The 24,837-nt window shown below is 38.6% G+C and overlaps 1 protein-coding gene across 1 annotated transcript in view; it reads left to right on the top strand.

Annotated features, from left to right (window-relative positions):
- KLHL20 (kelch like family member 20) overlaps positions 1-24,290 on the top strand; it is a 62,724-nt gene extending 38,434 nt beyond the window's left edge. Inside the window, exons 8-12 of the mRNA XM_015064640.3 lie at positions 6,485-6,628; positions 14,105-14,238; positions 15,270-15,478; positions 18,330-18,436; positions 22,599-24,290. Coding sequence (XP_014920126.1) covers positions 6,485-6,628; positions 14,105-14,238; positions 15,270-15,478; positions 18,330-18,436; positions 22,599-22,683 — 679 coding nt within the window. The 3' untranslated portion in view covers positions 22,684-24,290. The remainder of the gene's footprint in view (positions 1-6,484; positions 6,629-14,104; positions 14,239-15,269; positions 15,479-18,329; positions 18,437-22,598) is intronic.
- Positions 24,291-24,837: the final 547 nt, after the last annotated feature.

Genomic DNA, 24,837 nt, shown 5'->3' with positions numbered 1-24,837 from the left:
CACCCTTTTTCATTCAGCTGTGCTGATTTACAGTGATTCTTGGCATTTCTTAAACATGTCTGTGAAATCCTGCAGCATAGCAGGGCTGGTTCAATATTTGCAAATCAATCAATGTGATATATCACATTAATAAAAGAAAGGATAAGAACCATATGATCCTGTCAATAGATACAGAAAAAACAGTTGACAAAACACAGCATCATTTCTTAATAAAAACCCTCAAGAAAGTCGGGATAGAAGGAACATACCTTAACATCATAAAAGCTGTATACGAAAAGCCCACAGCCAGTATCATCCTCAATGGGGAAAAACTGAGAGTTTTCCCCCTGAGATCAGGAACACGTCAGGGATGTCCATTCTCACCACTGTTGTTTAACATAGTATTGGAAGTCCTAGCCTCAGCAATCAGACAACACAAAGAAATAAAAGGCATCCAAGTTGGCAAAGAAGTCAAACTTTCACCCTACCTGGAAAACATGAAAGACTCCACCAAAAAGTTGCTAGAACTGATACATGAATTCAGCAAAGTCGCAGGATACAAAATCACTGTACAGATATCGGTTGCATTTCTATACACCTATAATGAAGCAACAGAAAGAGAAACCAAGAAATCGATCCCACTTACAATTCCACCAAGAACCATAAAATACCTAGGAATAAACCTAACCAAAGATGTAAAAGATCTGTATGCTGAAAACTATAGAAAACTTATGAAGGAAATTGAAGAAGACACAAAGAAATGGAAAAACATTCCATGCTCATGGATTGGAAGAACAAATTATCATTAAAATGTTGATACTATCCAAAGCAATCTACACATTCAATGCAGTCCCAATCAAAATTGCACCAGCATTCTTCTCAAAGCTAGAACAAACAGTCCTAAAATTTGTATGGAACCACAGAAGACCCCGAATACCCAAAGTAATGTTGAAAAAGAAAACCAAAGCGGGAGGCATGACAATCCCAGACTTTAGCCTCTGCTACAAAGCTGTAATCATCAAGACAGTATGGTATTGGCACAAAAACAGACACATAGACCAATGGAATAGAGAACCCAGAATTGAATGCACAAATGTATGGCCAGCTAACTTTTACAAAGCAGGAAAGAATCTCCAATGGAAAAAAGACAGTCTCTTTAGCAAACGGTGTTGGGAGAACTGGACAGCAACATGCAGAACAATGAAACTAGACCACTTTCTTACAACATACACAAAAACAAACTCAAAATGGATGAAAGACCTAAATGTGAGACAGGAAACCATCAAAACCCTAGAGGAGAAATCAGGCAACAACCTCTTTGACCTCAGCTGCAGCAATTTTTTGCTCAACACATGTCCAAAGGCAAGGGAATTAAAAGCAAAAGTAAACTATTGGGACCTCATCAAGATAAAAAGCTTCTGGACTGCAAAGGAAACAGTCAACAAAACTAAAAGCCGACAGAATGGGAAAAGATATTTGCAAATGACATATTAGATAAAGTGTTAGTATCCAAAATCTATAAAGAACTTACCAAACTGCACACCCAAAAAAACAAATAATCCAGTGAAGAAAAAGGCAGAAGACATGAATAGACACTTTTCCAAAGAAGACATCCAGACACGTGAAAAGATGCTCAGCATCACTCATCATCAGGGAAATACAAATCAAAACCGCACTGAGATACCACCTCACGCTGGTCAGAGTGGCTAAAATTAACAACTCAGGAAACAACAGATGCTGGTGAGGATGTAGAGAAAGGGGAACCCTCTTACACTGTTGGTGGGAATGCAAATGGTGCAGCCACTCTGGAAAACAGTGTGGAGGTTTCTCAAAAAGTTAAAAACAGAACTACTCTATCACCCAGCAATAGCACTACTAAGAATTTACCCAAGGGATACAGGAGTGCTGATACATAGGGGCACATGCACCCCAATGTTTATAGCAGCACTGTCAACAATAACCAAATTATGAAAAGAGCCTAAATGTCTATCAACTGATGAATGGATAAAGAGATGTGGTTTATATATACAGTGGGATACTACTTGGCAATGAGAAAGAATAAAATCTGGCCATTTGCAGCAACATGGATGGAACTGGAGGGTACTACAGTAAGTGAAATAAGTCAGTCAGAGAAAGGCAGATATCATATGTTTTCACTCATATGTGGAACTTGAGAAACTTAATAGAAGACTCTGGGGGAAGGGAACGGGAAAAAATAGTTACAGAGAGGGAGGGAGGGAGGCAAACCATAAGAGACTCTTAAATACAGAGAACAAACTGAGGGCTCATTGGGGTGGGGGCAGCAGGGGAGAGGGGAAAATGGGTGATGGGCATTGAGGAGGGCACTTGTTGGGATGAGCACTGGGTGTTGTATGTAAACAATGAATCATGGAATCCTTCCCCAAAACCGAGAGCATACTGTATACACTGTATGTTGGCTAACTTGACAATAAATTATATTAGAAACAAACAAACAAAAAAATCCTGCAGCATATAAAGATCTAGAGGTATAGGGGCACCTGGGTGGCTCAGTCAGTTGAGCATCTGACTCTTGGTTTTGTCTCAGGTTATGATCCCAGGGTCATGGGATTGAGCCCTGCATCAGTCTCTAAGCTGAGCATGGAGCCTGCTTAAAATTATCTCTCTCTCCCTCTGCCCCTTTCCCCTGTTCGCTCTCTAAAATTACAAAAAAAAAAAAAAATCTAGAGGTATAGATTATACAGCTGAAAAACCAAACAGAGGGATTAGCTCCACAGAAGTTTAAAAAAAAAAAAAAAGTGTGCTGAAAAACAAATTGAGTTACAGGTACCTGGCTGGCTCAGGCAGTAGAGCATGCAACTTTTGATATCAGGGTTGTAAGTTCAAGCCCCACATTGAGTGTAGAGACTATGTAAAAGAATTAAAATCATTAAAAAAAATAAAAATAAAATGAAAGAAATAAGAATGGAAATGATTAAATATTTACAACTTAATAATAATTAAGCCCAAATATATCAAAATGTGTGGGATGCAACTAAGACAGTATTCAGAGGCAAATTTATATGCATTATAACAATATGCATACATTTGAAAATAAGAAAGATGAGAAAATAAATCATTCTTTTAAATCAAGAAGTTATAAAAAGCCACAAAATCCAAGAAAATACAAAGAAAAAATTAATGAGATTGAAAACAATTAAAATTGGTATAATTACAAAAAGAGCAATTTGATAGTTTTTTGATAGTATGTTATAAAATTAAAAATGACTTGGAACACCTGGGTATCTCAGTCGGTTAAGTGGCAGACTCCTAATTTCAGCTCAGGTCATTATCTCAGGGTCATAAGATCAAGCCCCATATTGGGCTGTGTGCTGGGTGTGGAGCCTGCTTGAGATTCTCTCTGTCCTCCCTCTGGCCCTCGTCCACTTGTCTCTAAAAAAAAATGTGAATAGATGGACTAAAATATTTTTACAAAGGTGGGGCGAGTGGCACCTAGTCAGTTGAGTCACTTGAGTTGACGCTCAGTCAGTTGAGCATCCAACTCTTGATTTCAGCTCAAGTTATGATCCCAGGATCATGGGATGGAGCTCCGTGTAGGGCTCCACACTGAGTAGGGAGCCTGCTTAAGATTCTCTCTCTCTCTCTCTCTCTCTCTCTCTCCCTCCCTCCCTCCCCACACACACACTGCCCCCATTCTGCCCTCTCCCCTGCTCACATGCTGTCTCTCTAAAAAAAAAAAAAAAAAAAATGACTGTACTCTGTGCCCCTTGATTCTACTTGTCATCATCCATTTGCACAAGGAGAAATATACAAGAGTAATTACTGTGTTTTTTAATAATAATAAGGTCTTTTAATTATTATTATTATTATAATATTTCTCTACTCTGAAATCCACATTTCCTTCCAGAGAAATTTACAAGGAATGGCCATATATCAGCAAAACTACAGGTTTTGAAGCATTTTCACAGAGGAGAGTGTGAGGATAGGTTATCAATTATTAAGAGTTTCTGTCACTCAAATTTTCAGTTAAGATATTTTCAGCTACAGGTTAACAGAAAACTTCTATTAAGCAGGCTAAAATAATTTATTATTTTCCAGAAACACAGTTTCTCAGGGCTTTAACTCCACCTCTCTGATATCTCCCTTAGCTCTGCAATGCTTACACATGGATTCCTTCTCAAATAGACATCAAGATGGCTGGAGCAGTTTTGGGCATCACATCTAGACGTAACTCTGTTCACAGGGAGAAAAGGGGCCATGTCTTCTTTCTGAAAGTTTGGGAGCAAGGAAATCCTTACCAGAAACCCCAATTTTTCTTAGCAGACCTTCCCCCATCAATCATTGGCTAGAATCAGGTCACATGCCTTTCCTAAACCAACACTGGCAAAGTGAATGGGATTGGCATGATTGGTAAACTAATAGAGAAGAATTTATGCTGAGAGACTGCCACCATACCTTTACCTGAGGAGTATTTAATTCCAATTTCTATAACATAAATCCTCTTTAGTACATATTCCATAATTTATCAATGCAGAATATACTCTAATTTGAGTATGTTTGAGTATATTGAAGTTGCCAATTCAAATAACCAGGACATTAAAATCATCTAGTATTAAGAGTTTCTTTTCACAGAATCTGAGTTTTATGGATTTTATAAGAATAAAACTGAAAGACAGAATCAAAAAAATACAGTGTCCCTAGCTTTAAATATCTTCACTACAGGCTCTGGGACTTCTCAACCATTGTCACTTCTCAAATGCCAAGGCAAAGAAGAGGATAGGGAAGGCAGGGTAGAATGATTATCCCTACAGTAAGGTCTTTTTTTTTTTTTTACTTTTATTTATTTATTTTTATTTTTATTTTATTTTTATGAAATTTATTGTCAAATTGATTTCCATACAACACCCAGTGCTCATCCCAACAGGTGCCCTCCTCAATGCCCATCACCCACTTTCCCCTCCCTCCCACCCCCCATCAACCTTCAGTTTATTCTCAGTTTTTAAGAGTCTCTTATGCCATGGCTCCTTCCCTCTCTAACTTTCTTTTTTTTCCTTCCCCTACCCCGTGGTCTTCTGTTAAGTTTCTCCGGATCCACATAAGAGTGAAAACATATGGTATCTGTCTTTCTCTGTATGACTTATTTCACTTAGCATAACACTCTCCTGTTCCATCCACGTTGCTACAAAAGGCCATATTTCATTCTTTGTCATTGCCAAGTAGTATCCCATTGTATATATAAACCACATCTTCTTTATCCATTCATCGGTTGGTGGACATTTAGGCTCTTCCCATAATTTGGCTATTGTTGAAAGTGCTGCTATAAACATTGGGGTACAAGTGCCCCTATGCATCAGCACTCCTGTATCCCTGGGGTAAATTCCTAGCAGTAGTATTGCTGGGTCATAAGGGTAGATCTGTTTTTAATTTTTGAGGAACCTCCACACTGTTTTCCAGAGCGGCTGCACCAGTTTGCATTCCCACTAACAGTGCAAAAGTGTCCCCGTTTCTCCACATCCTCTGCAGCATCTATAGTCTCCTGATCTGTTCATTTTAGCCACTCTAACCAGTGTGAGGTGGTATCTCAGTGTGGTTTTGATTTGTATTTCCCTGATGAGGAGTGACATTGAGCATCATTTCATGTGTCTGTTGGCCATCTGGATGTTCTTTGGAAAAGTGTCTATTCATGTCTTCTGCCTTTTTCTTCACTGGATTATTTGTTTTTCGGGTGTGGAGTTTGGTGAGTTCTTTATAGATTTTGGATACTAGCCCTTTATCCTATATGTCATTTGCAAGTATCTTTTCCGTCGGTTGCCTTTTAGTTTTGTTAATTGTTTCCTTTGCAGTGCAGAAGCTTTTTATCTTGATGAGGTCCCAATAGTTCATTTTTGCTTTTAATTCCCTTGCCTTTGGAGATGTGTCGAGTAAGAAATTGCTGCGGCTGAGGTCAGAGAGGGTTTTTCCTGATTTCTCCTCTAGGGTTTTGATGGTTTCCTGTCTCACATTCAGGTCCTGTATGCCAAAATCATTTTTACTGGTCAAATTAGTAATTACTGTTTTTAATGGCAAAATATAATAAGCAATGTAAGGATACATCAGTAGGGATAGTATTAAATAATATAAGGCACACACAATAATGAAATGTTGGAAGAATCTAGAGCTATATCTGTTAGCATGGGTAGATCTCAGAAATATGTCGAGTGAGAAAACAGTTCCTACGTTGTGGTATTATAAAGTATTGTCTTGAAGGACATACACCAAGTCACAATGGGAAGAGACCAGAAATTGGTGGAACTCAAAGGGAAATTTAGTTTTGTCCAAAACTTTCTGAAAAAAGTTTTAAAAGAAAACATATTCATATCTAACTTGTTTAAATAAAAATTAAGTTTAAAAACTAAAACATAAATTAGCATTACATATGCTTTAGTTATTAATCAGTCCATATTTAGAGGAAAGAACATAGACTGTGTAGATATAGCCAGACTTTCTTTGTATAGTACACACTCTGCTCTTAATGTGTTCTCTGCAGGTACGACCCCAAAACAAACCAATGGAGCAGCGATGTGGCTCCCACAAGCACGTGCAGGACGAGTGTTGGTGTGGCGGTGCTCGGAGGCTTTCTCTATGCTGTGGGGGGCCAGGATGGCGTGTCCTGCCTCAATATTGTTGAGAGGTGATTTCTTTAAATCCTTTTCATTTTTTTAAAAGAATATAAAGGGCTCTTAAAACCTAAGAAACAGCTTAGGACACCAGGGGATCCACTATTCAGTGGATATCCCATGGGCTTTAGGGGAAAAGTTTTCAGTTGATCTTAAGTGTAGGAAGATGAAAGATATAACCCGATTTCCAAACTGTTATACTGCTTAAACCTAACAGTGAAGAGTTGGAATCATATTTTAAATTACCTTCTATATATGATACCAAGTGTACCGCTTCTACAATCTGTTCTCTTTCCCCAGTACTTGAAGTGTATTTAGTGACTTTGCCCAGACTTCCTCCAAAACAATGATTAAAATAATAATACTCTGTCTAGCGCATCTTACAAATACCCCAAAGTATATGGATTCTCATTAATTCTTGAAGTCTACTTAGGAAAATCTGGGTTGGCTGCCAAAGTTTGATTTATACTTTTACAAATCAGTTAATTTTAGTGAAATAGATTCTGTTCTTAATTTCTTGCTCCATCAGCTTTTTGTCACTCTACCCTAGAGATTGGATTTTGGAGGCTTGTGTGTTATGATTATTGTCAAGAACATACCCTATTTCATTCTCACTTCTTAAAAGGAAATGCTTCATGACTCTTCAGAATATTTCAAATAGCATTTACTGGTTGGGTTACCATGTTCAAGTTGAAGAGTTTAACTCTGCCTTAAATAGAGATAAAGTTGCAGGTAACTCTTGAAAGCCATTTTTAAAATTATTTTTCTGTGAAGAAACTTATTTCTCCACTTTCGAAACTCTTTGCAAGAGGATTCTGGGAAGATAGCAACAAGTAATCTCTCTAAATTCCCACGTAAGAACAGAGCAATAGATAGCGAAGCTACAAACCTAGGAACAAATTATGGAACTTGGTTGGATGACAGGGTGAATGTACTTAACACTACTGAACTGTACACTTAAAAATGATTACAGTGGCAAATTTAATGTATATTTTGCCACAGCTTTTAAAAAGCCCTATGGGCAACATTGAAAATAGAACTAGGGGAGAGAGTATCCCCATAAACACCAAAACACCAGTGGGCAAAGGCAAAGTACCAAAAGCCATAAGACCTACATGATATCAGTGTCTGTGCAGGAGAAAATACAGAAAAGCAATCGAAGTATGACATATATAAGAACAGAAGAACCCCAAAATAGACATTATATATTTATTAGGAAGTGTGAGAGGAAAATTTAGGACCAACAGCTGAGACTAAGAAGGGTTTTTGCTCACTCCTAATATAGAGTAAGTGCAAGTGACCTATAATAAGATCTGAATGACTTAGAAAAGAGTTGTTCAACCTCAGCACTATTGCCATTTTGCACCAGATAATTCTTTGTTGTGGGGGGCTGTCCTGTGCACTGTCACATGTTTAATAGCATCCTTGGCCTCTTCCCACTAATTGCCAGTGGCATACACCTGGTTGTGACAACCAGAAGTCTCTAGACATTGCCAAATGTCCCTGGATGGGGAGAGGAGTGGTGCAAAGCCACTGCAGTTGAGAACCAGCTGCCCTAGAGCCATCTAGTCCCTAGGAACCCTCAGAACTGACCAGCAGGATGACCTTCCAGAACAGTTCCCACACTTCTGGCTGCAGGATCAAAATTGAGCAGGACAGAGTTATTATCCAATGGGAAGAGAAGACCAAGATGAAAAGGAGGACCAGTGAATAAAACCAATAAATCTCAGGAAGCAAACCACTCTACTTTTTTAACACTATAGGAAAAAACTAGAAAAAGCTCCGTGAAGTTAGAAAAATTATCATGAATGCTCCTCAAGACAACTCATTTCATGTAAAAATGAACAATAGCAAAGCATTGAGGTTAGATCCAATACAGAGTTAATATATGGAGAGAGAATAAGTAGCAGAATAACATCTCTATAGACAATAAAAGCACAGCAGAAAGACACACCCACAGAACAGATCAAAACTGTAAGCAACTATTTCACAATGTGCTTAATGACATTAGGAAAATGATGCAAGATATGAAAACACTACATAAGTCAGAGTTAGAAAAACCCAAAAATGAAATGGCAAAACTCAGAAAAATATTAGAAATGAAAGGAAAAATCACTTCAGAATGAAGACTAAACTAGAAATAAAACAAGTAATCCCAGAAGATAAATAGAAGGTGAAAGAGGAAATGTTTTAAAATAAAAAAATAAAGGAAATAAAAGGTTTTGGGAGAGAGCAATAAGTATTGAAGACAGGTAAAAGTCCAGTATGCAAATAATAGGAGACCATGAGGAAGCAAACCAAAGCAAGAGAATGGAACAGATGCTAAGAACTATAATTCAAATCTGTTCTAAGAAAAAAAGTGGAAATTGTTTATTGAAAGGTTGCAATGTATCTTCTGAATACTGACCCAGAACAATCAACATCAGTACCTATTCTAATAAAATTATTGGACCTTGAAGAAAAAGGAGATAAATTCTTTAATCATCAACAAAAAAGTATATATTACTTATAAGGGAAAGAAATTTAGATTTACCATCAGACTTTTTGAAAGCAATATTTTATGCTAGAAGAAAATGGAATAACATATTTAGGCTAATCAAAGAAAATGTAAGCTAAGGATTTTATGCCCAGAGAAACTGAAGTATGAAGGCCACAAACTGTTAATATGTAAGAAGTTAGGGAACACTGTTCCCATGAGTCCTTACTGAGGAATCTACCACAGAACTTCAGACAAAATTGCTAGAGACCTTGATAGAGGGTGAGCATGAAACATACAGAGAATCCAGGAACTCTGAATGAAGGGTGCAAAGAGAGAGTAGCTTGCACTGGCTGTATGCTCAGTTAGTACAGAGGTGGTACAAGTATTTTCAAAAGTGGGAGGAGAATGGGAAGAGATATGCAAAAAGAATTGTAATTCTTCTCAGGGACGTTGAAGTGATAGTATTGCTATTCTGAGACTGCAATGTATATGTGGAATAAAGAAAATGGGTATGTGTTATTCTGATTCTATCCTCTCCAGGTTTCTTGAAAATTAGAGTTCTTGATGTGGAAGAATATGAATGTAAAATAGAAGTTAAATAAAAGACCTTGTAGCCTAAATTTCAATTTGAATTAAATTCCTCATTTATAAATAATTATATTCTAGCTCTGTCAATTGAAGAGGCCTAGAAATAATGACCAACTAGTGGCAGTGAACGTCTCTATTCCTGGACTGGGTCTTGAAGTTCCATTTCCCTAAAAGAAACCAGGGCTTCTTGGAGAAATGTCTGTTTCCAGATTTAGGACAGGAAATGTACAAATAAGCCCAGATCAGCGTGTCATACCAGAATACAAGCCATCTATCAAAGACTAGGAGATGTCAAAGAGAGTCAAGAACAAACTTGAAGGTGTTCCCACTTGACCAAAGATGGGACAGTTTAAACTTTAAGAGACTGTAATTATGATTGATTAAAATCCAATAAATATATTTAAATCTATGAGTTCCTACTGACATTTTTTTAAACTCTACTTAGTTGTCTTTAGAAATCACAGGGAATTAATTTATCATCTTGAGCACTAGTAAACAAAGTGAAAGAAGCATGCCTATATCCAACCCTTCTTATATGAACTGTATCACATATGAATTGGGTACAAAATAGTAGATAAGAGGATTGTTTCTTTATAAAAATATCCAAATGAGGGAACATAAATGATTGAATATCACCATTTTGTAACACTCAGTAAATAAATAGACCTAGGTGTTAACAATTAACAGCTGCTAACATACCACCTTCCGTAGTTTTGCCAAAGGGACCAAATGTGGTCTGATCAAACTTCTGAATCCAGAAGTTCTGCCAATTTGCAGAACATACAGAGGACAGACCAGTGCATTGAACTGCACTATGAGTGTCCAGTCAATCAAATCCATGTTGTGGGAGAAATTGCAGGTTGAATACCCCAGGTTCTAAAGGATGAATAGGGGGGGGGGGGGGGAGAAGGGCGATGGAGGAAAAACCTGTAGGTAAAAAGAGACTTTAAAAAAACTACAGTGAACAAGAGTAAGTGTCTAGGGATGCACACTTGGGTGGTAAAAACTGTAAAGAAATACAAGGAAGTGATTACTGTAAAAGTCAGGATAATGGTTCTCTTGTGTGGAGGAAGGTATTGAGTTTGGAAAGGGATACATCCAAAGGGCTTCCAGTGTGGCAGGCAAACTTATTTTTCTTGACTGGGTAGTGGGCTTTCCTTGTAATATCTCATTAAACTATACATTTGTTTCATGTGGCTTTCTAAATCGATGTTTTATTTTACAATAACAAGTTTTAAGAATTATGCAAAGACTTCAGCTTCCAAGTAGAATGCAGTAAGTAGTGACAGCCATCACTCCCACTGCAACAACTAGGGGAAAATGAGAGCACAAATATACTTTTTTAGGGGCTCCTGTGTGGCTCAGTTGGTTAGGAGTCCAACTCTTGATTTCAGCTCAGGTTGTGATCTCACAGTTCGTGAGTTCAAGCCCCACATCAGGCTTTGTGTTGTCAGCGCAGAGCCTGCTTGGGATTCTCTCCCTCTCTGTTTGCCCCTCTCCCGCTCACACTCTCTCACTCACTTGCTCTCTCTCAAAATAAATAAATAAACTTAAATATATATATGTGTGTGTGTGTGTGTGTGTGTGTATACACACATATATATACATACATATATATATATATGTATGTATATATATGTGTGGGTTTTTTTAAACATCAGAGACATGTGAAAGTAACAAGGACTAGATGAACTAAAATTCTACTGAAGAGGAAGCCCATTTATGTGAGCTGAGATCATCAGCTATTTTCTTCCCTGGGGGCATTTGCCAAGTGTGAAGGGTTGAATATTGCACTTGTCTTAGGCCAAAGGATTCTCCTGGAAGAGAGGTATATCAGTAGAACTTTTAACAGTCATGCAGGTTGACATGACAGATTAGAATCTAGGACAATTCTAAACATACTGCTGTTTTTCCCCATGAGATGTTTTCTGAATGCTAGGATAGCTCAGTCTCGAGGGAACCAGGGTGAGTGAAATCTCATGCAACCTTCCAGTGCTTAGAAGATAAAGCCCTGCTGTGGGGAGGGGCTTACAACAAATACATGACAGCTTTCATCCTTGAGACATTTGAAAATAGAGGTGGACAGAGTCTAGCAAAAGCTCAATTCCTGATTGGACTGAGGCAATCAATATTTCACCCTACCTGCCTAATACAGGGAAGAGTGAATCCACTGTAGGCGGTGTGGGAATGAGGGGGTAATACCAATTTTACCTTCTAGGATTCCATTCCTTTATAATGTGCAGCATACGATAAAAAATTATGAAACATCTGAAGAAACAGAAAAATATGGCCAATAGCTGAGAGAAAAAAAAATAGAAGCAGACATTGAAGTGATCCACATTTAGAGTTAACAGAAAAAAACTTTAAGTATAATAAATACATTAAATAAAATAGAGGATAAGATTAAAACTGGGTAAAAGGTTGGAGAATTTAAATATAGAATTGGAATCTAAAAATAATATGTGTTCTACAACTGAAAAATACAATCTCTAAAATTAAGAACTCAATGAAATAAGATTAAGTAGACACAGTAGAAATAGACACAGCAGAAGACCGAGTTAATGAACTCAAAGACAGATTAATAGAAAATACCGAAACAGAGGAAGAACAGAGAAAACAGCATGGAAAGAACAGACTCTCATGTGTCCCAGACACTCATGGGACACAGTCTAACATACATGTAACTGCAGTCCCAGAAAAAGAGAGATAATAGCAGAAGCAATATTTGGAGACAGAATTTTTGGCTGAGAATTTTCCAAAAGTGATGAACCATAAACTGTATTCAAAGTGCATGAACTCCAGGAAACCTTCACTAACTAACCATAACCTTTCTCCAGGGCCTGCATTCTCCAGCATTTATATTTCTGCTTCTTTCATCTGTATTAGTTACCACATTCTCAGAATCTGTTTGGAGGTTTCTCCTTTGAGAACATGCTCCATCTCCCTCTCTTGCCTCTTAAGAGCGAGGTCTATTTTTAGTACCCTTTATTTTATTTTATATTTCCTGCAATATTGATATAGTTTGCTATACAGTACTTAAATATACTAACAGAATTTCCTACCCATGTAATAAAATGTCAGCACTATTCCGATTTTTATCATATTTACTTCTGAACACTAGTAATTTATCAATCAGGACCCACTGAGGAAAACCGAAGTTATATCAGTTATTTGACTACAAGGAATGTTCAAAAATTGGCCAGCAGATATTGAAGGGCTGAAAGAAGTGAAAAGAAGACACCAAAGTAGCTGTAGGAACCCAGATCTGGGGACGCAAAGGAGAGAGATCAGAGTTACGGGAGCCTAGAAGCCTAGAGGACAGATCCCACAGAGCCAGAACCATCGGCACCCAGGGAGCTGGTGCTCTGAAAGCTGTGACCCTTCTCCATGAAGGGTTCTCTTGCTGGCTATTTTTGGAAGGTTGTATTTTCCAAAGATGGTTACAATACCTGCCATTTCACATGCTCTTCGTATAATTTGACTTTGACACTCTTCTTACTGAGAGGTGGGATTTATGTTTCCTCCCTTGATTCTGGGTTGCCTTCCAAGAACCCCAACAGTGGCAGTATTTGACTCCTGGGGCTAGGTCATAAAAGGTGATACATCTTTCACTTGGATCTCTTGGGGCACCTTTGAGGCCTTGAGCTGCTTGAGGTTGCCATGCTGAGAGGAAGCCCAGATGAGCCAGCGTGGAGAGACCCTGAGGCTACTTGGAGAGATGCCTGGCCAGCCCCTAGCTGCCTTAGCATTCTGCCCTTCCAGCCTCAGCCCCAGCCTGAGAGCAGCCAGACACCTGAGCCAGAACTTCCCTGTGAGGCCCTTCCCAAATTCCTGACTCATGGAAACAGGAGAGTTAATAAAATTATTTTTGAATCCCTAAGTTTGGGGGTGACTTACACAGCTGTGGTACTCTTACCTCAGGAGCTCAGAGGAGGTGCCTCACAGAGCCATGACTAAGACCTCCAAGAGGCACAACAAGGCTAGTTTTAGAAATGCCAGGAAAAGGCTAGAAGCTGCAATCCGCTGGTTCCATCAGAGCGAAAGGGCCTTTGCTGAGACAAGGCTGACAGGGTGGCAAACACACAGAAAGGAGCCTGTCCCTTCTCCTGCCCTGGACTTCCAGCGTCTGGTCCTTCCTCTCAGCACAATCTAACAGAGAGCCAGCTTGGCTGAGGAGAAATGCTCTTTTCAGAGTTCTAGCCCTAGCATCACAAGGCAGAGTATAGGAAACAGCTGAATAACAGACACAGGCACAAACTCTAAGATTTCTCTTCCTAATAACCAAGTAAATTATGTTAGATTCTCACTGTGCATGTGACCATAGCATGTATCCAACATATCTTCAGCATGGTTTCACATCTTATGAAAAAGTCCTCACTTAATCAAAACAGGCGTGCAGTCTTTGGTTTCTCCCTCACTGCAGGTATGATCCAAAGGAAAACAAATGGACTCGAGTGGCTTCTATGAGCACCAGAAGACTAGGCGTGGCTGTGGCTGTGTTAGGAGGGTTCTTATATGCCGTAGGTGGCTCTGATGGGACATCTCCACTCAACACAGGTGAGTTCCTTCCAAGGTCAATGTGGTTCCCCCAAAGCAGCATATTCCTCAGGAGAGTCACCCTACAAAAAAGTATAAAAATCCAGGTGATCCTATAATTTTAAATTACAAATATAAATTACAAAATTTAAATAATTTATATAATAATATATTTATTTAAATAATTGAAAATTATTTGCCCCCTAAAAGAGTACAACTGTCAGCTCTTCCTTGGCTCCTTCTGCAGCCATAGTGTTTTACTGTATTCCCCAAATATTTCTTTCTCCTTTCTGTTTGCAAGCTTTGGAATTTATAATGAATAAAAGAACTGTTTTCCCAATAGGATTATTTCCCTGCCCCGCCACCAACCATCTCTCCTTAAAAACCAAAACAAACAAACCTGTATTATAATCTAAGAATAAATAAAAACTTACAGCTGTAAGCTGGTTTATGTGTTAGTCCTCTCTCTTTAGAGATAATGGATATTTTTGCCCAAGGATATTGTTAGTGTGGCACCCGCATCAGATTCATTGTCACTTATCTTGTCTTCTGCTTATAGTGCAGTAAGAATACAGGCAAAGGGGTACGAGAGCACAGAAGCTGTCTGATCATGACAATAAATTAGTAGTATGGAATGGTGCCTACAGGTCTTGCAGTCCGGTCCCCTCATTTAAAGATAAGGTGGGGGCGCCTGGGTGGCTCAGTCAGTTAGGTGTCCGGCTCTTGATCTCAGCTCGGGTCATGAGTTCAGGCCCCAAGTTGGGCTCCGTGCTAGGCATGAAAACTACTTAAAAAAAAAAGGATAAGGTGAGGCCATGAGTCATATTGTCAGAACTAGAACTGAGGCACCTTTCCACCATACCATACCCAAACCCAGCCCGTCCCTGATGAGATTATATTGGTATTGTGGAAAGATACACAAGTCCGTCTCAGAAGCAAAAATCAGATTGTGTATCAAAAATATGTGTTATCACAAAATTTTAATGGCTATGAGGAAAACTAGAGGTGAGAAGAAATGGTTGAATGGTCACTTACTACTTTTCCCCCTACAGTGGAACGCTACAATCCTCAGGAAAACAGATGGCACACCATAGCCCCTATGGGGACCCGGAGGAAACACCTAGGCTGTGCAGTGTATCAGGACATGATCTATGCCGTAGGAGGTAGAGATGATACTACAGAGCTTAGCAGCGCTGAGAGATACAACCCCAGAACTAACCAGTGGTCTCCAGTGGTGGCTATGACATCCCGCCGTAGTGGAGTAAGTGCCTCGCTACTGAAAACTTGGGGAAAAAGCACCAAGAGACGGTTGTGTGGGAGAGCTCTGATCTGTAAAATACCGGGACAGTAAGGAGGTGCACTATTTAGGCAAAACAACCCCTGCTGCTTTTGTACTGGAAAAAAAAAGTAATTTCTCTTAATTGCTGTTATCTCCGGTGGTTAAATATCTCAATTATATCTTTAATGATAGAATTATTCTTTGTGATTTATCTTTCATCAGTTGTTTTCCTAAAAGACATTGCCCTATCTTATCCACTACCTCATCTAACTTCACCCATATTCATCCCTCTCAATTAGAGCTAAATATTCCTAACTAATTTCTAACTAGTTTCTAGGTAATATTCTAAGTAGTTGGCACACCAATTCAAATGTTGAGGCAGAAACATACCTGGCCCCACCACCAGTCCCCACAAATAGGTTTGAGTCTATCCCATCTGTAGTCTAGACCTGGTCAGGCTGACCTATGTCAAGTTCTAGACCATGGATGACCTGTGACTACACGAGACTTTCAGGGTGAAGTACAGAATTCATCCATCCTAGGATGTTTGCTTCAGAGGGAACTGTAATCCATAAACCACTGATTGTGTCAAGAGTCCATCGATGTCGGACAACAAGTGGGAAAAGCCAGCAGTAGTTAAAGAGTCCATGATGTGAGGATAGAAGGGAGTAAATTCTGGTTCGCACAAATCAGGGAATACCACTGGTACGCATCGGCAGGTCAAAGCATTCCCATGCCTGTGGCTCTTTATTACTGGTGGCTAACAGCTTCTTAGTCACACTCCTGTTGTTCTCACTGCTACATTCTGATGATTTAGCAAAGATTTATTTATTTGTTTATTTGTTTAAATTTACATCCAAGTTAGTTAGCATATAATGCAACAATGATTTCAGAAGTAGATTCCTTAATGCCCCTTACCCTTTTAGCCCATCCCCCCTCTCACAACCCCTCCAGCAACCCTCTGTTTGTTCTCTATATTTAAGACTCTCTTATGTTTTGTCCCCCTCCCTGTTTTTATATTATTTTTGCTTCCCTTCCCTTATGTTCATCTGTTCTGTGTCTTAAAGTCCTCATATGAGTGAAATCTTATGATTTTTGTCTTTCTCTGACTGACTAATTTCACTTAGCATAATACCCTGTAGTTCCATCCACGTAGTTGCAAATGGCAAGATTTCATTCTTTTTGATTGCCACGTAATATTCCATTGTATATACATACCACATTTTCTTTATCCATTCATCCATCGATGGACATTTGGGCTCTTTCCATACTTTGGTTATTGTTGACAGTGCTGCTATAAACATGGGGGTGCATGTGTCCCTTCAAAACAGCACACCTGTATCCCTTGGATAAATACCTAAGAGTGTAATTGCTGGGTTGTAGGATAGTTCTATTTTTAATTTCTTGAGGAACCTCCATACTGTTTTCCAGAGTGGCTGTACCAGTTTTTAGCAAATATTTATTAAGTGCTTATCGTGTGCTAGGAAAGCAAAAATGAGTGTGACGACTCATCAAGGAGCTCCCAATTTAGTGAAGGAACTTGAGATGTTTACAGCTAACTATTAAAAAAATTATAGTAACAGCACGTGCATTATAGGAAAACATGGGAGAATATGCTTAATGTGTTTAGGGCAGTGAAGAGACTTATCAGAGAAAGTCGCATGTAAACTAGGCCATAAAAGAAGAAAAAGATTCTCTAAAAGAGGGAGAGAAAACACCAGCCAAGGAACAATGTGCAAAAGTATGGAGGTGTGCATATGTGGATCTTGAGAAACTTAACAGAAGACCATGAGGGAAGGGAAGGGGAAAAAAATAGTTACAAACAGAGAGGGAGGGAGGCAAACCATAAGAGACTCTTAAATACAGAGAACAAACTGAGGGTGGATGAGGGGGTGGGGGAGAAGGGAAAGTGGGCGATGGGCATTGAGGAGGGCACTTGTTGGGATGAGCACTGGGTGTCGTATAGGTAAGCGGTGAACCACGGGAATCTACCCCAAAACCCAAAAGCACACTTTACACACTGTATGTTAGCCAATTTGACAATAAATTATATTTGTTTAAAAAAAGAAAATACTTTAAAGACAATGAAATTAAAAAAAAAAACAAACTGAGGGTTGATGGAGGGAGGTGGGTGAGAAATGAGCTAGATGGGTGATGGGTATTAAGGAGGGCACCTGTTGTGATGAGCACTGGGTGTTGTATGGAAGTGATGAATCACTGAATTCTACTTCTGAAACCAATATGTAAACCAACTAAAATTTAAATTAAAAAAAGAAGAAAAAAATCTTAAAAAAAAAAAAAGTATGGAGGTGTGAAAACGTGTGGTATTTTCTGGGACCAGCAGTTAAATCAGTATTATTACAACATAAGGCACATAAGGAGGTGAGGCTAGAATGGGTTCTTATGGGTTTCTGGAGGGCCCGAACAACATAATAAGGACTTTAAACTTAGGCAGTAGAGAGGCTTCGTTTTTAGAGGAGAGTGACAGCATGGGTATTTTAAACAGAATTTTAGTGGCAATTTAGGTAGTGGATTAGAACAGGCAGATACCAGAAAAGTGAGAGCCCTTTGGAGGTTCCTACTCCCAGTGATGCTTTTCTAAAATTTTAAAAAATCTGTTTTTGACTCTGTGTAAATACTTTAATTGAATATATAATTTTATTGTTCCAACAATGTAGTAGATTTTTGCCATTACTTTTTTCTCTGTATTCAAGTAAGCCATAATATAAGGCCTTAAAAAATATCTTTTAGTAAAGATTTATGTAGAAACTAGTGTAAATTTTCCCAGTGATTCTCTGGCTTCTTCAGCAGCCACTATGTTTTGGTCCTACAGGTTGGCCTGGCAGTGGTGAATGGGCAGCTCATGGCTGTAGGAGGCTTCGATGGCACAACGTACTTGAAGACCATTGAAGTTTTTGATCCTGATGCAAATACATGGAGGTAACGTTTAAGCTACATTGCAGATCACCTCACTGCTGACTGGAAAATCATGAGCATAAGGTTGCCCGTGACCATCAGAATCGGGCTGGTCAGTACATTGAGAAGTGCTTTTGTGGTACTAGGAAGAGAGCTCCAAGTTACCCCTATTTGATGGCTTATTTTGACTTCATTGCTCGAAAGTGACTGACATCTTACAAAATCTTCTCTTTAGTAACTGTCCAGTTTTATAATAGAGATGGCAAATACAGAAAAAAAGTCTCCTCTCTAGCTTCATCGTGTGCAGCTGAGGAAAGTGAGGCACTGAGAAATGAAATGAACAAGTTAGCGACAGAGTTAAAATTGGAACTTAGATCTTTCACTCCTAATCTGTCACAATGTTTTGGTGTTCTTGTAGGTAGCTTTATACCCAGGAAAAACAAATTGCAGTTACTTTTAAAAAATTATAGTTTATTTCATTTTTAAGCTGATTGTTTTCTTTAAGCTTTTAAAATCTTTTTTTTTTAATTTTTTTAACGTTTATTTATTATTGAGAGATGGAAAGACACAGAGCATGAGCAGGGGAGGGGTAGAGAGAGGGGGAGACACAGAATCCGAAGCAGACTCCAGGCTCTGAGCTGTCAGCACAGAGCCCGACGCGGGGCTCAAACTCACAAACTGCGAGATCATGACCTGAGCCGCAATCGGTCGCTTAACCAACTGAGCAACCCAGGCGCCCCTACTTTCATTTTGTTTTAATATAATTTATTGTCAAGTTGGCTAACATACAGTGTATACAGTGTGCTCTTGGTTTTGGGGGTAGATTCCCGTGATTCATTGCTAACATACAACACCCAGTGCTCATCCCAACAAGTGCTTTCCTCAATGCCCATCACCCATTTTCCCCTCTCCTCACCCCCTGACCCCCATCTACCCTCAGTTCTCTGTATTGAAGAGTGTCATACAGTTTGCATCCCTCTCTGTTTGAAACTATTTTTCCCCTTCCCTTCCCCCATGGTCTTCTGTTAAGTTTCTCAAGTTCCACATATGAGTAAAAACATGGTATCTGTCTTTCTCTGACTGATTTCACTTAGCATAATATTCTCCAATTCCATCCATGTTGTTGCAAATGGCAAGTGGGGGCATCTGGATGACTCAGTCGGTTAAGTGACCAGCTCTTGATTTCGGCTTGGGTCATGATCTCATGGTCATGGGATCGAGCCCTGCATTGGCATGGAGCCTGCTTGGGATTCTCCCTCTCTCTCTCTCTCTCTCTCTCTCAAAATAAGTAAATAAATTTTAAAAATTAATTAAAATCTTTTTAAATATATTATTATTCTATTTTAAAGTCGATTAAATTTTAACAGTCACTTTTAGGGAGGAGTCTACATTTTATTGAAGAGATTTAACTATGTTGGGGCGCCTGGGTGGCTCAGTCGGTTGTGCATCCGACTTTGGCTCAGGTCATGATCTCGCAGTTTGTGAGTTCGAGCCCCACGTCAGGCTCTGTGCTGATAGCTGGGAGCCTGGAGCCTGCTTCAGATTCTGTGTCTCCCTCTCTCTCTGCCCCTCCCCCACTTACGCTCTGTCTCTCTCAAAAATGAATAAGTGTAAAAAAATTTTTTTAAAAAAGATTTAACTATGTTAAACTATATAGGATTAACTTTACTTTTAAATCCTTGTCTTAACAATCTTAACAAATCTTTCCTAAGTACTTCTTATAAATTCACATAAATCAGATAACTCATGCATTTATTTTTTCAAAAATTTTTACAAATTTAGCAAAATTCTCTTAAATTTTTTTTTTAATTTTTTTTAATGTTTATTTATTTTTGAGGCAGAGAGAGACAGAGCATGAATGGGGGAGGGGCAGAGAGAGAGGGAGACACAGAATCGGAAGCAGGCTCCAGGCTCTGAGCCATCAGCCCAGAGCCTGACGCGGGGCTCGAACCCACGAACCGTGAGATCGTGACCTGAGCCGAAGTCGGACGCTCAACCGACTGAGACACCCAGGCGCCCCAAAATTCTCTTAAATTTTAAAACAAAATCATAAGTCCAGATCTTTACTCAATCACACGTTTTATACTCGATTCACAAAACTAATCTGATAGATGCCTTAATATACCAGAGTTGCTTAAATATTATAAGAACTTAAAATGTCAAATATATAGTTAATTCTCAAACTTAATACAAAATGTTAATACTATAGGTTGGATGTACCTCCTGTCTATACTTAATTCCAAATATTAGCCTTCTAAGAAAACAGTTTTACCTTCCAAGCAACATGGGTTTTCTTTCTCAATAAATTTGGCTTATTTGCCTAAATACATTTAAGGGAACCACAGATCCCAGTCTGGCCTGGGATGTGAGGCAGCAGACATTCTGAAAGATCTTTTTCATGAACATGAAAGATAAGCTGAGATCTTTGTAGTCCTTATGCCAAAAGTGTCTGTCTCATAGTCCATTCCTGCTGCATTCTAAGTAGACATTCTGTAAATTTGAGCCTGTAACTACCCACCCAGATCTTTTCGTCATTCTAGAAGGTTCAGTTAATGAATGTACTGAGATCTTTTTATAGTCTTCATGTCTGGGAAAGCCATACTTTTACAGATATTTAAATGACAAGCTTTGGATTCTGCTTCTCTCATGTCTCTGTAAGACTTGGTCACAATACTGAAGTCAGACTAAAAGTCAGATTTTGTAGCACTTTGGGCTTCTGCATCACATTTCACAATCTTGGTTCATTAAGTAAAGATAGTATTACTGAGTGAGTGTTCTAGACCCTGGGATACAACAGTGAACAAAACAAACTTTTTTTTTTTTAATGTTTATTTATTTTTGAGAAAGAGTGCAAGTGGAGGAGGGGCAGAGAGAGAGGGGGACAGAGGATCCGAAGCAGGGCTCGAACTCAACGAACCATGAGATAACGACCTGAGCCAAAGTTCGTTGCTCAACTGACTGAGCCACCCAGGCACCCCAAACAAACTTCTCTGAGACTGGAAGTAACATATCAGGGGGTAGAAGCTCTATGGTGACTAGCAAAGGGGGTGGGAGTGTCCAAGGAGGAGTTTCCACTTTAAAATATAGCCTAGCAGGCCTCACTGCAAAGGTAAACATTTTAGCAAAACCCAGTAGAGGTAAGGGAGATATAGCAGGAGGTTTTTATGAATAGGAGCCCCCTCCCCCCTTGTGGCATATTTTCTTACACACTCCGCTTCCTTTTTTAGTGGAAATTTGAGAAGATAGCCAAATTTTCTTCTGACTGCTTAATCACTATGATCCTATGTAATGACCTGTTTCTCAGTAACTATCACTAAATAGAATTAGTAACATATGACCAAGTAATATTTAGGAAATTCTTAAGAACCATCTTTTGAGAGATTACGATCTCTATTTTTGTCTCAGACTTAAAACCAGTTTTACCTTACAGCCGTAAGGATCTAATCCTCTTTTCCATGGAAATCTGTACTTTTGAAGATGGTCTTGTTCACAAACTCGATGCTGACCTTATTCACTCCTATCCAGGTTTGTTCCATAAAGGAGGAGGCTTGTAAGAAGACATAGAAGACAAAAGGATAAAAATAGTTGCTGTTTAGGCAGAGGGAAGTGTGGGTAGGAAAATCATATAGCCATGGTCAAAATTGGACACAAAAATGTAGAATATATGATTCTATGTAATTGTTCGAAATCAGTTTAGGTGTAAAGTTTTAAAGTCATGATGCGAAATGTGGATACGATGCTCTTATTCTTAAAACAGTATCCTATAAGTGAGACCTTTTCAGCCAGTGTCTTAAATAATTCTGCTACTTGCCAGTGTTCAATTCCAGCTCCTAATCTTTGGAAGAGATGTATGAAGCGAAATTAGTTGTGCAGGGCGCCTGGGTGTCTCTGTTGGTTAAGCGTCCAACTCTTAAATTCGGCTCAGGTCACGAGATCACAAGTTCATGAGACCAAGCCCTGTGTTGGGCTCAGTGTGGAGCCTGCTTGGGATTCTCCTCTCTCTCCTCACTCTCTGCCCCTCCCTCCCCTGCTCATGCTCTCTCTTCCACTGTGTCAAAATAAACACATAGACTTTTAAAAGAATAAAAATATTAGTTGTGATAGAAAATGTGTTTTATTAACATCTAAGTTATAGAAGAAACAGTGTTTTTTCTACTTTGAAATCTGATTTTATTTTTCTTTGCAGGTTATATGGCGGGATGAATTACCGTCGGCTGGGGGGTGGTGTAGGAGTTATTAAAATGACACATTGTGAATCCCATATATGGTGAACATCTAGAAGACAGTCGTATACGCTCCTCTGTATTCTGAAGAGCTTTGACTTTGGAGCTTTGTACAGCTCAAGAAAACATTAGAACAAATTTTATTCTTTGCCGGTGCCTCAACATATGGAAATATAAATACAGTGAAAGTACTTCAACTGCAAGATGCCACCTTTGCACAAAAATTTTCAATTCTGTGCAGAATATTTATTTTTGGTTTTAATTTATCATAGGTTTTTTTGTTGTTGTTGGGTTTTGTTGTTGTTTCATCCTGTTTTGCTTCGGATTTAACCTTCCTCCCACTAAAAAAGGAAAAAAAGGATAGGAAAAAAACGTAAAAAACTCCCAAGCAGCAAAAGTTAATTTCTAAGATACTAAGTTTGAAAATACTAATAAGGGGAGAAGGGCTGTACACGATCTAGTTGTTATCGCCAGGCACTCCATCCACATGGCTCCACTACTTACAAGGACCACCAGTGACAAAGATAGGATGCAAACTGTATTATTTGGCCATCATCCTTGCACTAAGCACCAGAAGACTTGAAAATATTAAACAAACAGAAAGGAAACACTCATTTTAAATAGTACAACTCAGAAGGAATATTGGATAGATAAAACCAGGACTCAGACACTAAAGTTTTCATCAGTGGAAGTTTGCATCTTGTTTCCTTCCATACAAACTTGTTTTCCACTATATTTAAAGTCTTTTTTCAAGATGGTATTTTCATAGAATTTCTGGTAGCTCCAGAGCTCTGCTCAGTGCCTCTGTAAAAACACTATACAATTCTTATATGCTGTCGAGAATCCTCCGATAGAATCATGTGCTACTCTGCAAGACTTTTTGCTCAAAAATATTACTGACTGAAACAACTTTCCTTCTTGTTTCCTTATTGCTACTAAGGACCAGCAGGGAGAAACGTCTTCTCCCCAGCAGTGAATTCTGTTACGCAATTTACACTTGACGCTCAGGCCTGCTGAAGCTGAGGCTGACCTATAATCACAGCCTCCAAGAGAATGAATTCTTCAGTTCGTGTAATAGTACATGCTAATGAGTAAAACTGAGGCATTTTATTAATAAAACCTTGGTTCTTTTATACAAACTATATATCATTATCTTCATTCTATAAAGCCACTGTTAACTACTTCTCTCAAATTGCACTTTCTGGTGAAAAGTTAGAATTTTTAAGGAAAAAAATGATACAAATTTCAGTGGTCAAAGTTTTATCATTGTGTTCATAGAGCAATTTTTTTCAGTGTATTTTGCAGGAAAATCTTTGAATAAGACTTTAACCACAACCAAAAGGAATAACCTTCTCCTCCCTCCCCCCAACTACAAAAATGTTTGGCAACTTTGTGTTTACATTTAAAGATCATTTGCACCTTTACAAGGAAAAGAACTAAGTATTTGGTAAACAGTTGTTTACATGTATCATTTATGCTTTTTTCTAGCATGTATAACTTTTTTAAATAAAGGTAGTATTTACCATAAAACAAGTTTTGGTTAATGCTTTTTAGTGCTTGTGTCTCTGCTATTTAGTTTCTATATCATTTGTATTTCCTATATGTGAAGTTGTAAGTACTTTCAACCTGAAGGAATAAAGGATTGCCAGCTAGAATTATGAATTTTTATTATTTTATATAATAGTATTTTATCACCTAACCTCTAAACTTATTTTCTGGTGGAGCACTCAAGAATTATATACTTTTGAGCCAGAAGGACTCCTAACAGTCATGTGGGCCAAACCCATTTATTTGCTCTAAGAATGAAAACCAAAGAAGTCCTCACAAAGAGTAAATAAATATGGTCAATGAATAGAACCAACATTAAATAACATTTCCCCAAACTCCCACTCCATTTCTCTTTCTATGCCACACTGCTACTCCAAGCCTACTTGAAACAGGGCCTAGAATTAAATATACTAACAGACTTTGACTAAATCTGGTATGTAACATCAAAAAATTATAAACACTTTTATGAGATCTTTACAGTACTGTATCAAGTTAGTCTTTAAGACCAAAATCACGTATTTCCCAAGACTCTACTATTGCATAAATTGTAAGAAAAGGAGAGGAGTAAGAACAGGAACAAAATCCTAGGGATTAGACTCTCCATAAGTAGCCAAGTTCCCAGTAGGAGCAATTCACAGGACAGTGATTCAAGAG

Source organism: Acinonyx jubatus, chromosome E4 (assembly GCF_027475565.1).
Source record: "Acinonyx jubatus isolate Ajub_Pintada_27869175 chromosome E4, VMU_Ajub_asm_v1.0, whole genome shotgun sequence".
NCBI lineage: Eukaryota > Metazoa > Chordata > Mammalia > Carnivora > Felidae > Acinonyx > Acinonyx jubatus.
This window is presented reverse-complemented; position numbering and strand designations above follow the sequence as displayed.